At 47.3% G+C, this 15296-nt stretch overlaps 1 protein-coding gene and 1 pseudogene across 5 annotated transcripts in view; one reads left to right on the forward strand and one right to left on the reverse strand.

Annotated features, from left to right (window-relative positions):
- Positions 1-954: 954 nt before the first annotated feature.
- LOC109505153 (uncharacterized) lies at positions 955-2481 on the reverse strand (annotated as a pseudogene).
- A 65-nt stretch (positions 2482-2546) lies between these two features.
- Positions 2547-15296, forward strand: part of LOC105035569 (transportin-1) — a 71065-nt gene continuing 58315 nt past the window's right edge. For 4 of the 5 annotated variants that reach the window (XM_073250437.1, XM_073250439.1, XM_010911166.4 and 1 more), the window contains exon 1: positions 2548-2917. In XM_073250437.1, coding sequence (XP_073106538.1) covers positions 2735-2917 — 183 coding nt within the window. In that variant the 5' untranslated portion in view covers positions 2548-2734. Of the gene's footprint in view, positions 2918-15296 lie in introns of all 5 variants that reach the window. The other variant, XM_073250438.1, reaches the window with a different exon arrangement.

Here is a 15296-nt window from a genome sequence, read left to right on the forward strand (position 1 = left end):
TCGAAAAAGGATACACACTCGTATCAAATCTAACCTTGGTGTTGATGCCACTGGCACAAGGGAAGATCGACAATCCACTAGTTTGGGTGATATCGATTGGCTGCTCATCTCTAACAAGTCACCCAACCTTGGCCATCACATTAGGGCCATAAATACATATCTCCTTCCACATAAAGAATCCATATCTGATATGCATCATCATACTCCAAGGACTGTCGGGCTATAGCAGAAATCTCATTGCATACTAGGCAATTAGAACATCACATCGGATTAGTAGGAAATGAACATCAAGCCCCCCCACTAGTGCTGTGATAGAAAGTTCCTAAATAGCTACTCAAACATGAGTCTTAAAACATGATTTATATCATAATTAACACCATAGTGGATTTTGCATGTAATAATAATATATTGAGTAAATTATAAAAAAACCTCTTGAGATTTTCTTTTATTACATTTGCACTCATTAGTCTACAAAAACTACACTTGCACCCCTATGTTATAATGGCATTACTCAAACTATTTTAAAATTGTGAAATGACAATATTACCATCAGTAAATGCTTGGTGAAAAGAACCCAGTCAAAGTCGATCCTTTTCACCATCTTCTTCCTCTTCTACCCATTCTATCTTCCTTTTTTCCCTTAAATTAGGATTTGAAGATCAAAAAATCCATCCATCTCATTTGATTACTCTTGCCAAATTGAAGAACATCCCTTGATCAATGAAGCCCTTGCAAGCAAAAAAGAACCTATTGCTTGTTGTTTGAGGTACGATATTTTTTTTTGATGTAATTTTCATTTTCACTATGCATCCATCTTCCCTAACTGCATGCATGGAATCTTGACATATTGACATTAGATTTTCTCTTTTCTCTTCAATTTTGTTATTTAGTGGTACAAATACAATGATTTTTCTTAAAAATAATCATAGATGGTCTCTTTCCTTATAAAGTATTCTAAATGAAGTGTAAGTACTTGTAAATGAAGTATAGGGCCTCCTTGAGGTAGAAGATGGAGCGGAAGAGGGGTTCTCCACCGGAGAGGGGAGCTAGTGATTGAGCTGCGCCAATATCCTACAAATGCTAATGGTGTGCTCAGCCTCAATGAGCTCCGTCACCTTGAAGAGCTGCTCGACCAATGCCTGTTGCTTTTGCCATTGGGTGTTGGTGGTAGCAGCCGCCTCACTATCAGAGGTCACCTTGGGGCATTGCTGGAGGTGGAAAGGAGGGACATTAACCAATGGAAAGACCTGTGGCTTGGGCTGGCCATAGCAAAGGAAGAAGTCTGGGATGGTTGAGTCAGAGAAGGGGGCTTTGGGGCCATTTGGTCGATGGAGAGAGGATAGTGGCAATTTGGTTGGGGTGGGAGAAGGTGGGTCGGTAACTGAGCATCTAATTGGGGGAGGAGGAGGACGAACACTGGATTTTGTGGTGCCTAGGATTGCTGGTATTAGCTTAAGAGGATGCTCGAGCCCAAGAGGAGTGGCTTCTCCTCCACAAGCTCTTAGTAGAAGACATTCGACGATATGAAGCATACCAGAGAAAAGTTGTTCACCTGTGCTAGAGGGAAGACGTTAGAGTTCAGCAAGGTTGCAACCCTAAAGGTTGGAGCTTTCACAACATTGCTGTTGCTACTAGTGAGACTAAATAAACCGACGGAGGTAATAGAGGATGCCAATGGAGAAAGATTGGAGGCAGAAATTGAGGCCGCTGATCCCCCACCATCGAGACTGCCGATGGGGTCAAGATGGAAGCCCGGATCAACAAGGCCAAAGGCACCATTGGCGGTGGCGCCATCGTCAAGCTCCGATGGGGGAATTTGGTGGTGCCTAAGCTTAGCGGGGTTGTGAATGTCACCCATGATCCACCCAAAAATGTCTGCTCTTGTCTAAGAGAGGCGACGAATTCGAAGAGCATCACTTCCCAATCCTCCATAGTGCCAAAGCCAATGCCATCGCACTTATCGCCGCCACTCTCAAGGGAGGCAACTGGGATGGCCTGGAGTTCCACTACTCACTTCTTGGGTGGAGGAGAGGAGACAATATTTTAGAGAGATGAAAGAATGGAGACCAGATTTTAGAGAAGGAGAGGGTTCTCATTTTATCTTTTTATCATATCTTGTTGAGGATATTTTGACCATTTCAAAAAATTTTAATGATGTGACATTTGAATCTAAGTTAAACTTAACAGATAGTCTAATGGCATAGGTTAAATAAACATGAGGAATGTCGATGTAGATTTTATAAATCATTAGATATAATTATAATTTTGATCTAATTTTACAAATTTTTTTTTTTTATAATTTTTTTTATATATTTTTTCTTATCAAATGATGGATTGCTATTTTACCCAAAAAAAAAAAAAAAAAAAAAGAAAAAAAGAAAAAAAAAGAAGATTGATTGCTAGGCAATCTATTCCAAGTATGTTATCCCCAAAGACGGCCACGAGACACAGTAGCAAGAAAACCGACAGCAGTCTACGCATGACTCTCGACCTTCCAATTTTACCCCTCGCCGCCCCTCGATAAAAACCCTCTTTCCCCTTTTACCCCCTCCGTCACTCGAAAATATCCGACACCGCCGCTCGCTCTCCCTGGTTTCCCATCATCGAAGAAGCGCCCCCTCCTCTTTTTTCCTCCCATAAATCCCCTGCAAACCCCATCCTAGCGATACGAACACCAAGATCCTTCCTTACCCCCTTCCCCTTTTCTTCTCTGATCGGAGGTGGCGGCGGAGCGATGGCGACGGCGGCCGTGGCCCTGTGGCAGCCCCGGGAGGAGGGTCTCCGCGAGATCTGCGGCCTCTTGGAGCAGCATATCTCCCCTAACTCCGATCAATGCGGAATTTGGCAGCAGCTCCAGCACTACAGCCAGTTCCCCGATTTCAATAACTACCTCGCCTTCATCCTCGCTCATGCCGAGGTCTCTTTCATCGCTTCTTCTCCTCCTTCTCCTCGGCCTTATCTATTTCTTATTGTATATATGGTTTCTGTGGATTTTGTATTGATCGAGATGTTTATTGGTTACTTGTCTGATGCGTGATGTGTTAGGGTTTTAGCAAGTTTCAGCTTTAATTGCTGATGGTGGCTGTATGGAGTGACTGCGTTGCTCCTTTTTGAGTTTGATTTGATAATGACGTGAATCGTGAACCTTTTTGATTATATTTGCTGAAGAAAGCATAGACTATGGAGTTTTATGGGTGTCATGTGATGCTATCTCTTTTTCCCATTTGTAAATAATTTTGATTAGAAGAAACTATCGTTACATTCCTGGTGGGTCATGATTGTTGTTGTTCATATATGAAAATAGATTAGTAGAATTTCAGTGGTTGGATTTTCAGTTTCCGTGTAAGAATATTGCGGGTTTTAATGTCTAGGTGGGTAATTGTTTACGTGGCAGAGACCTGGGCGTACTGGCTTGTATCAGCCGCTTCATGCCAATTCAAACGAGCTTTCTTTTTCTGGTTCATTGGAAAAAATGATTATACGAAGCATATACTGGAACCTCTACTGGTTGTAGTACCAGCCTGTGATATAGTTTCAGTTGGTTTGGCACGTTTGGTGGCGTAGGCCTTATACCATTGGCTAATTTATTTTTGTTCCTGTATGGTCTAACATTGATAAAAGATATGAAGCGTCTGGAAGAAAGTGGAGAGTGGATGCTTGTTAATTTGGCCATTGCACTTGCTGATGTAAGATTGGATCTTTTCTTTACCCTTATGTTCTCTCAACGCTGAAAGTAGAGTTTGGTTAAGGTGGCTGACATGCTGGATATATGTCAAAGTTGATTGAAATTATGTAACTATTTGCACTTTTTAAAATTTGGGGCATGCTATAAATGCTATTTTAAAGAGTTTTCTTGTAGAGTTCATGATTGTGATATAAGCACCATTATATAAAATGAACATCCTTGTGTTTTAAGAGAGGGTGATGGAGGGATTAGAGGTTATAGGAGAAAAAAGATTCTAGGAGGAAAAAGGAAATCTTCTAAATTTAGGGATTAATGAGGGGAAATTTCATTTTTGAACAGAAACTGTGAACCCCTCTAAGTAAAACAGACAAGAAGAGTGATGGAGAGGAAGATTGGTACTGAATAATTAATGAAGACATTTTAAGGAAGTGATGATGTGTCAGCTAGGCAAATGTAAATGTTTTGTTCCTTTTGTGAGGTATTGTTAGTAATGAGGTGCCTTGGTAGTTTTGAGGCAGAGAGTTGGAGGTTGGTGATAGAGTTTATACTTGGAAGGATTGTCAATTGCTGAATGTAAGGTAGCTTTAGGACATGTAGTCAATTGCTGAATGTGAGGTAGCTGGTATATTAGCTACATTTTTGCATCTCTCACTTGAATATGAAAACTATTGATTATTCCGGTGGTAAAGAGGTGAAAGTGTTGGCTCAATCTAAGTTTTAAAGCAATGGTATTGTGTTGATTGAGTATGATTTGGAGGCGGTTATACCTCACTCATCACATGGTAATGGTATTGTACCAACTTTAATAATTTACCAATAAGGGGGCATGTGTAGTATATTATGTTGGTAAATTATCAATACAAGTCTCGATGTCAAATCTTCAAATATTGGTTTAAATACTTCTTGTTTTCTGTCCATAAATTTCAACAATTTCAGCAATTTTAGTGCCAATTTATGGTTGAGACATTATAAAAATATCTAAAAGTTCGATTAAGTTTAGGAAAATATTATATAAAAATAAAAAAATAAAAAGCCAAAATGTTCATTAGACAACATTCTGTAAGTATATTATATTGTTTGAGACCTTTGGATGCATTGTTGTGATGGTTTTTTGCTATAGCTATTATAAAAATTCTAAAAATAAAATTTAAAAATCATGTCCAGAGTGTGCGATGATTCTATTTGATGACAACATATTATATATGATAATAATAATTTCAATAATATTTGAACTCTAGGATTGCCAAACCTTTGCCAAATAATTAACCAAGATTCTAGGTTGCTATTGATATTAATTCATTTCTCCAAAACAAGACTAAAACCAACCCTAGGTTTTAGGCTTTGGTTAGTTTAGCTAGTTTTGGTTAGTTTTGACCAAAACTGACTAGTTTCCATCCATTTTGGTGGTTTTATCCAGTTTCGGCTCAAGCTGATTTTAAAGTAGCCATGAGATGCTGTTTAAGTATTTACTATAATATGGGGGTTATTTCTTTATTTTTTTAAACTAGCAGCTAACCTGTGCTGCACGGCAGGATTAATAAAATATGTGTAAAGAAATTTTATTATGATTATTGTTGGGTATAAAATACCCACAGTCGAAGTCCTCAGCAGAATCAGCTGCAGGAAGACTCCGCCCGGACTCCTACGGGAGCCGGGCTTCATCCTCGACTCCAACGGCTGCAGACAGACTGCGTCCGGACTCCTACGGGAGCCGGACTCCGCCGACAACTTCAACAGCAAGTAGACTCCGCCTGGACTCCTACGGGAGCCGGGCTCCGTCCTCGACATCAACTGCCGGTAAGCCTTGTCCGGACTCCTACGGGAGCCGGACTTCGCCTCTAACTTTAATTGCAGGAAGACTCCGCCCGGACTCCTACGGGAGCCGGGCTTCATCCTCGACTCCAACGGCTGCAGACAGACTGCGTCCGGACTCCTACGGGAGCCGGATTCCGCCGACAACTTCAACAGCAAGTAGACTCCGCCCGGACTCCTACGGGAGCCGGGCTCCGTTCTAGACATCAACTGCCGGTAAGCCTTGTCCGAACTCCTACGGGAGCCGGACTTCGCCTCTAACTTTAATTGTAGGAAGACCCTGCGGCGGATTCCTACGAGAGCCGGGCTTCGTCATCAGCTCCGACCGCTGCCGACGGATCTGCTCTCCCGGGCAGGCCGAATTAACGGCCCTGATTCTGTTCCGCTCCCTGCGGCGGACCCCACGCGACCCCATTACTCCCTGACAGGCTGTATTAACGGCCACGATTCTGCTCCACTCCCTGCGGCGGATCCTGTGCGATTCCACCACTCCCTGGCGAGTCACGACAGTGGACGTCGCTCCACTCCCCGTAACTGATTCCACGTGGCGAGCCACGGCGATAACCACGATCCCACTCCACTACCCTCCGCAATAAATCCTTCCTGACTCTGGGCGGCCCACTGCTAGACGGTTACGGATGTCACTGTCAAGCTACTGCCCCCTCCGTCTATAAAAAAGGGGACCCAGATACGTTATTCTCTAAGCTCTCGTCTTTTTATCTAAAAACTCTGCTAAATTCTCCGTTCGAGCACTCCATTCTTGTTGAGGCAGAGAACTGACTTGAGCGTCGGAGGGTCTTGCCGGAGCAACCCCACCTCCGGTTTAGACTTCCTTTGCAGGTCCCGGCGGCGACCGCGACTTTCCCGACTCCAGCTTCTCCGGTGCAAGCGAATTTCTGCACCAACAGGATTGGCGCTAGAGGAAGGGGCCTGTGTCTTCGCAGTACCCTTGTTCTTAAAGGAGCGCTCAACGGATCCACTTCCGGCCATCTTTTCCGGCACCCACTCCTCCTTCCCTCATCTGATGCCTTCTCGCGAGGCCTTTGCACAACTACCTCCGGCTATGGTCGCCGATAAGGAGTGGCCGGATGACCGGCCTCTACCGGATTCCGTCAATGCCATCTCGGGGGAATCCCGGAGGGAGGCAACCAACATACCAGCTGCATCCCCCAAGCGGCAAAAAGTTGAAGAACCCATAACCTTTACCGAAGAAGACACCCAGGGAGTCCAATTCTTTCATAACGACGCGGTCGTAGTTTCTTGAATATAGCGAATTACGACGTCCGTCGCATTCTTGTTGACAACGGAAGTTCGGCCGACATCTTGTTCTACGACGCCTTTTCAAGAATGTCCGTTCTTGGCGGTCATCTGAGACCGATTTGCTCCCCCTTGATAGGGTTTACCGGTGACGCCGTTCCGACGGAGGGAATGATAGCTTTGACTGTGGCCGCGGGTCAGTATCCAAAGCAGTCCAGGGCTCTGGTGAATTTCTTGGTGGTAAAAGCGCCATCCGCCTACAATGCAATTCTTGGCCGACCCGGCCTTAATGCTCTCAGAGCTGTCGTTTCAACCTACCATTTGAAGTTGAAGTTCCCCACCAACCAGGGGATCGGAGAGGTCCGGGGAGACCAAGCCCTGGCCAGACATTGCTACAACATCGCCTTGCAAAGAAGCGATCGGGCTGACCCCTATCCCGTCGATGGATTGGATGCTCACGACGATCTTACCGAAGAAAGGGGCGGTCCAATCGAAGATCTGGTACCAGTCCCCCTGAATGATGGGAACGCGGAGCATGTGGCGTTAATTGGCTCCAACCTGGGGAGGAGGTGCGGATGCGTCTTATTGATTTCCTCCGAAAAAATGCGGACGTTTTCGCTTGGGTTCCGCGGACATGCCGGGGATTGACACGGAAGTCATAGAGCATCATCTGGCAGTCGATCCAAAGCATCGACCGACAAAAGAAAAAATCCGGAGTCATGCCCCGGAGAGGCAGAAGGCGATAGTCGAGGAAGTGGATAAGCTTCTCAAGGCCGGATTCATTAAGGAAGTCAATTATCCTGATTGGATTTCCAATGTTGTTTTGGTCAAGAAAACAAACGGCAAGTGGAGGATGTGCATAGACTTCAAAAGGCTGAATAAGGTTTGTCCAAAGGACAGCTACCCCCTTCCCCGAATCGATCAATTGGTGGACGCGACCTCAGGCCACGAGCTCCTCACCTTTATGGACGCGTTCTCCGGCTATAATCAAATTAGAATGGCGTCGGAAGATGAAGAAAAGACAGCTTTCATCACTAATTGCGGCCTTTACTGTTACAGGGTCATGCCGTTCGGCCTCAAGAATGCGGGCGCAATCTACCAACGGCTGGTGAATAAAATCTTCAAAGAGCAGATCGGCCGAAACATGGAGGTCTACGTGGATGATATGCTTGTAAAAAGCAAGTCTTCCAGAAATCATGTTGCCGACCTCGAGGAAACCTTTGACGCTCTTCGAAAGTATAGAATGAAGCTGAACCCAACTAAATGCGCTTTCGGGGTAACCTCAGGAAAGTTTCTGGGCTTCATGGTATCAGGGGCGGGATTGAGGCCAATCCAGAGAAAATTCGCGCCATCCAGGAGATGACCGCCCCAAAGTCGATCAAGGAGGTTCAACGCCTCACAGGGAGGATAGCGGCTCTTAATCGCTTCGTCGCGAGGTCGGCCGAACGATGTTTGCCTTTTTTTCAAACCCTCAAGCAGCCGAAGAATTTCTGTTGGACCTCTGAGTGCCAACAGGCGTTCGAAGAGTTAAGAAGCTACCTTGGCTCATCCCCGCTGTTGGCAAAGCCTGAACCTGGGGAGGAACTATTTTTGTACCTAGCGGTCTCTCCCATGGCCCTCGCGGCCGTCCTTGTCAAAGAAGAAGCGATAGTCCAGCGATCGGTCTACTACGTTAGTCGCGCGCTGAGGGACGCCGAGACCAGGTACACCAAATTAGAAAAACTGACCTACGCCTTGTTGATTGCAGCTCGGAGGCTCCGACCCTACTTTCAAGGGCACACCGTGACACTACTCACCGACCAACCAATCAAGGCGGTCCTGCACCGGGCAGATACCTCCGGGAGGATGGCGAAATGGGCGATCGAGCTTACGGAATTCGACATCAATTATCGACCCAGGCCAGCAGTGAAGGCCCAAATACTGGCGGATTTCATAGTAGAGTGTACCATCCCAGAGGAGGCTGAACTCGAACAAAGCAAAGGTGACGACCTGAAGTCCCGACCGAACTCCCCCAACGAAGAGGCTAATCCCTCCGATCGCTTTTGGACCCTCTATGTGGACGGATCTTTCAACATGTCGGGCGCAGGCGCGGGCCTGATTTTGGTCAGTCCAGAGGGGGTCGTCGCAGAGTACGCCCTGCGTTTCGAGTTTCCCGCAACAAACAATGGAGCGGAATATGAAGCTCTGATCGCAGGACTAAGGATCGCCAAAGAACTGGGAATAGGCCAACTTCGGGTACACAGCGACTCCCAACTGGTGGTGGGACAGGTCAGCGGGAGTTATGAAGCACGGGAGGACAGTATGGTCAAATATCTTGAGAAAGTAAAGGAGCTCGCTCCCACCTTTAGCGACTTCAACATTAGACAGATTCCAAGGATGGAGAATACCAGAGCCGACCTTCTCTCCAAGCTGGCAACATTGGCTCCGGCCGAATTGCCCAAAGGCGTCCTCTTTGAAGTTCTAAAACGCCCGAGTATAGAAGAATCGCGGCCCGTGATGGAGATCGACCACGAGCCCAGCTGGGTCGATCCGCTGATAACCTATCTTAGAGATGGAGTTCTCCCCCAAGACGCGAAGGAGGCTCGGAAGCTCCGAAATCAAGCCTCCCGGTACATCCTTTATGAGGCAAATTGTACAAAAGATCATACTCCTTGCCCCTCTTGAAATGCCTCCGGCCCTCGGAAGCTGACTACGCCTTATGGGAGGTACACGAGGGAGTTTGCGGAAACCATTTGGGAGCTAGATCTTTATCCCACAAGCTGCTCCACCAAGGATATTACTGGCCAACGATGCATCATGATTCGATTGAATATGTCAAAAAGTGTGATCGATGCCAGAGATACGCCAACGTCCAGAGACAGCCCGCCACCGAGCTTACACCCTTGAGTGCCCCATGGCCTTTTGCACAATGGGGGATGGACATCCTTGGCCCCTTTCCCATGGCGTCTGGACAAAGGAAGTTCCTCCTTGTAGCGATCGACTACTTCACCAAATAGGTTGAAGCCGAACCACTAGCAAAAATCATAGAAGCGAAAGTGCAAGATTTCGTCTGGAAATCGATTGTGTGCAGGTTCGGTTTGCCTAGAACCCTAATCACTGATAACGGGCGGCAATTCGCGGGAGCAAAATTCGCCGAATTCTGTGAAGATCTAAACATCTCCCACAACTTCACATCTGTAGCCCATCCCAGGCGAACGGCGAAGCTAAGTGACTAACAAAATCCTTTTGCAGGGGATTAAGACAAGGCTCGAAAAAGCAAAGGGAACTTGGGCGGACGAGCTTTATCATGTGCTATGGGCGTATCGAACTACCCAGAGGTTACCTACGGGGGAGACCCCCTTTGCTTTAGCCTTCGGTACGGAAGCCGTCATACCGATCGAGCTTAAACTCCCGTCGGCACGAGTCGTGGCATTTGACGAACACCAAAATTCACAAAGTCTTAGAGCCAACCTCGACCTGCTGGAAGAAAGACGGGAGATCGCTCAGGTTCGAATGGCAGCCTACGAATGGCAGCCTACAGACAGAAAGTTGCTCGATATTACAATGCCCGGGTCAAGAACAAAGCCTTCAAAGTAGGAGATCTAGTACTTCGACGAGCTGCTGTCTCGCAACCTCAGGACCGGGGGAAACTCGCCCCAAACTGGGAAGGACCGTATGAAGTCAAAGAAGTAGCCCGACCGGAAACTTATTATCTTAAGGAACTCGGAGGAGCCGACCTCCCGCGACCATGGAACTCGGAAAACTTGCGGGTGTACTACCAATGACTCCATTTTAATTGAAAATTGCATACCTGTATGTCTTTGAACAATTCGCGCAAGCTGTGTCAGAAACGAAAGGGAAACGTCATCCCGACAAAGTCGAAGGCCCGGTTCTTTTAGACCGGATGGGGGGAGAGGCCCTGCAATGCCCCTATGCGCCCCCTAGGAGGAAAACCTTGTCCTAGCTTAAGCAACTTCGACCGGTGGTAAACCCAGCCCGGACTCCTAAGGGAGCCGGGCTCCGTCGCCGACTTTGACTACAGGACAGCTCCGCCCGGACTCCTAAGGGAGCCGGGCTCCGACACCGACATCGACTACAGGACAACTCCGCCCGGACTCCTACGGGAGCCGGGCTCCGTCGCCAACTTCAACCGCCAGTAAGATCCGTCCAGACTCCTATGGGAGCCGGACTTCACACCTAACTTTAATCGCAGGAGGACTCCGCCCGGACTCCTACGGGAGCCGAACTCCGCCCACAACTCCAACTTCAAGAGGGATTCTCCGTCCGGACTCCCACGGGAGCCGAACTTCGCCTCGGCTTCAGCGGAGAAAAACTCCAAGCGAAAAAGGAGCTCGGCAAATAACAACCCTACACAAATAAAAGAGGTCTTCGATGACCTTAGGACGACGTGAAAAAGAAAAGAAGAAAAGGAGGAAGAAAGAGGAAAAGAAAATGAAGAAGTTCGACAGATAACTATTCGACGCAAATGCAGACAAGGTAACAAAATCTCCTTTTCATTTTTCAACTAACAAGATATACGTTACAAGACCCGGTGGGTCAAGAAAAAAAGGGATGTACATCATTGCAAGCCTCGCGAACACGGTTCGGAAAGGATATACCGGAGGCCGCTCCAAGCTGCAAACTCCTCTTTCCGTCTCTGTCCTTCTCAGCCGCGTTCTCCAGTGCGTGTAACGGACCTATCGGCTCTCGCCCCGCCTCGCTTCGCTCCATCTCCGAAGTCCCAACCCTAGGGGGAAAAGGGTGGGATAGATTCTCGGGGGCGGTAAGGGCAACGGCAGCAGTGACGAAGACCTGTTTCAAGAAGAGCCGGAGTCACCTTAGAGGCAGCGGTGACGCCAGAGATATGCTCCATCTCCGAATGCTCCGCGACAGCCGCCATCCAAAATGCTCCGGCAAGGTCGGCATGCGCTACTTCCACCGTCCCCGCAACAAATTTTACTGCCCCACCGTCGACGCCGACCGCTTCCGGTCCCTCGGCCCCGACGGCATCAAGGATCCCGCCACAGCTTGTGACGACAGCTCTGCCCTCTTGACCGGTATCACTCCGCCTTGCTACTCCGAAGTTCTCGGGCAGAATAACTTTACCGGCGGCCCCCGTTATTAAACCCCTGTTGTTGAAGGAATTCTTCTTAAGCCCCCTTTGAAACGACGGGGATCCTCACCGGCCGCTATTCTCCTCCTCGCCTTCCTCCAAGCCCTAGACATCCCTTCAAGGATGGCCTCCGGAGTAGAGGACATGGCGTGGGAACCCCTTTGAGAAGAGTTGGGGGGCTGAAGACGGCAAGGACCGGTGCGGGGGAAGTAGCTGAGTAGCTAGGCTCTCAGACGAAAGAAAGGTGCCGTCCTCTCGGAAGAATGAAACCCTGAAGGAAGAATAGGGGGTTTAAATAGCCAGTGAATCTTAGCGCAGTTATGGCAGCGGATGTACCTAGGCCAACTGATGCATGCCACATGTTCCGCATGTCCCCCTCACCGCTATCAAGGATTGACCGTTCGCAAGTTTCCGTTGTGCGACGCTTGGGATCGCGTTTCGGCGGGAGTTCCGAAAAGACTCTTCAGGTCGCCTTAACCAGAAAAAGAGCTCCGACACGCGCACATTTAATGCCAAAATATCTGGGGGCGGCAGTGCGCAGGGTTCGAAGGGACGGCTTCGGCTGTGCCCATCTCTCTCTTTGTACTTCCTTCGTTCGAAATTCAAACTCGGAAGTAGGGGGACTGGTGTTGGGTATAAAATACCCACAGCCACAGTCCTCAGCAGAATCAGCTGCAGAAAGACTCCGCCCGGACTCCTACGGGAGCCGGGCTTCATCCTCGACTCCAACGGCTGCAGACAGACTGCGTCCGGACTCCTACGGGAGCCGGACTCCGCCGACAACTTCAACAGCAAGTAGACTCCGCCCGGACTCCTACGGGAGCCGGGCTCCGTCCTCGACATCAACTGCCGGTAAGCCTTGTCCGGACTCCTACGGGAGCCGGACTTCGCCTCTAACTTTAATTGCAGGAAGACTCCGCCCGGACTCCTACGGGAGCCGGGCTTCATCCTCGACTCCAACGGCTGCAGACAGACTGCGTCCGGACTCCTACGGGAGCCGGACTCCGCCGACAACTTCAACAGCAAGTAGACTCCGCCCGGACTCCTACGGGAGCCGGGCTCCGTCCTCGACATCAACTGCCGGTAAGCCTTGTCCGGACTCCTACGGGAGCCGGACTTCGCCTCTAACTTTAATTGCAGGAAGACCTTGCGGCGGACTCTACGAGAGCCGGGCTTCGTCATCAGCTCCGACCGCTGTCGACGGATCTGCACTTCCGGGCAGGCCGAATTAACGGCCCTGATTCTGTTCCGCTCCCTGCGGCGGACCCCACGCGACCCCATTACTCCCTGACAGGCTGTATTAACGGCCACGATTCTGCTCCACTCCCTGCGGCGGATCCTGTGCGATTCCACCACTCCCTGGCGAGTCACGACAGCGGACGTCGCTCCACTCCCCGTAACTGATTCCACGTGGCGAGCCACGGCGATAACCACGATCCCACTCCACTACCCTCCGCAATAAATCCTTCCTGACTCTGGGCGGCCCACTGCCAGACGGTTACGGATGTCACTGTCAAGCTACTGCCCCCTCCGTCTATAAAAAGGGGGACCCAGATACGTTATTCTCTAAGCTCTCGTCTTTTTATCTAAAAACTCTGCTAAATTCTCCGTTCGAGCACTCCATTCTTGTTGAGGCAGAGAACTGACTTGAGCGTCGGAGGGTCTTGCCGGAGCAACTCCACCTCCGGTTTAGACTTCCTTTGCAGGTCCATGCGGCGACCGCGACTTCCCGACTCCAGCTTCTCCGGCGCAAGCGAATTTCTGCACCAACAATGATAAGTAGGCTGTATATGTAGCTGCATAATAATAATCGTGTTACATATATTCCTACAAAATACCAAGAAAAATGTCTTTTTGGCATGTATATGCCCGATTACATATAATGGCTGCATATGGGGTATGTGATGCGGACGAGGTACTGCAACATATATGCTACCGTATATGTGGCTTTATGCGCTACATTTTAGAAAAACAAGTGATGATATATCTTTTGATTTACTTTTCATATAGTGATATCTTTGATTTGGTAGGTTGCATCATTAATATTCATGGTCCATCGTACAATCTTGTACTGTCTAATATGGGGCATACCATACCATATCGGGTGGAAATTAGTATGAAACTCAAGTTTGGGTCGCTATAAGACCTATGTTTCCCTGTACCATCTTGTATCGAGGTGTATAGCTTCGTATCGAGGCATACCGAGGTGTGTATCGAACCATACCAAGACATATGGCGATAAAAAATGAGAAAATAGCTAGAGAATTGTTTCGGTATCGAATGTGTATTGTACCATACCTATGGTGCCGTACTATACTAAATTGGTAAGGTACCAGCACAATATCTAATACTAAGATTGCGGACCTTGATTAACAACAAGCAATTTAATTCAAACTATGTAACCGAGTAAAACTATCAGGATCCACTTAATGGGTCGGGCAACTAAGAGGATGCAATGACATCTTTGTTGTTTTTCATATGACCATTTATTTCTTTTAGAAAAAAATATAAAACAAATTGGGAGGCTTGTGTACTTTTTTTTGAGTTAGTAAAACATAAAGTGGGATAGTTTTTTATCCATACAATTGAACTATTTGACATACATATCTGCATTTATGTCTAAATTATCAATATCAGTTTGGTATCTGAATCTGTTGAAAACAAGTATGGATTCAAAATTATCATCATGTTGATATCTGTACCTGTATTTGTATTTGCCAAATAAAAAGGTATTAAGAATATGCAACACTTATATGCTGTTGGGAATGATCCATTTTCATCCTAAGAAAGGGGATGGGGAGCTACAGGCATTTTTCTGCACAAATCTCTGTTTTCATGACTTGTGATTATTGTTGTGCTTGCTTTCTAAAGATTTCCAATCAGCCTGCTTTAGCTAAGGCTCAATCATGTGTCAAGAGTTTTATGAGTGCATTATTCAACTTGTGATAATATTTGTAGATGATGGTGACTGTAGAATGGTCTAATAGGATTTCTTGATGTGAATTGGAGTTGTTTTCTCAAGCTCTTTGTACCTCAGCATTCCTAAAGGAACTAAGTGTAGATTTTGTCATAACTTCTACCTTTCTTTTGCATCTTCTGAGAATGTCAACGTGCTGTTGATTGAGTAACACAGGCCATATATCAACAAGGGAATTGTTAACTGGAGGATTTCTTCAGCCAATTTGGTGGGAGATGGATTCATTACTAAAATCCACTTATGGGAAAGGAAAATTTTAAGCCTTATTGTTTCATGCATGGACTGCCATTGGGTAATGAATGTGTATGCAAAGCCCAGGGATGATTGGTCATTTTTGCTGTTTCTACTCCTTCATGAGTTGTGTGGCCTTTGGGGTCTTGACCTTATTACAGTTGTGTATTTTTATGTCTTCTAGAAGGATTTTCTGCTCGTGCATTTCCACTACAATGCAACATTTATCTTGATACTTGCAA

This window comes from Elaeis guineensis, unplaced genomic scaffold, assembly GCF_000442705.2.
Source record: "Elaeis guineensis isolate ETL-2024a unplaced genomic scaffold, EG11 Super_Scaffold_32645, whole genome shotgun sequence".
In the NCBI taxonomy this organism is placed as follows: Eukaryota; Viridiplantae; Streptophyta; class Magnoliopsida; order Arecales; family Arecaceae; genus Elaeis; species Elaeis guineensis.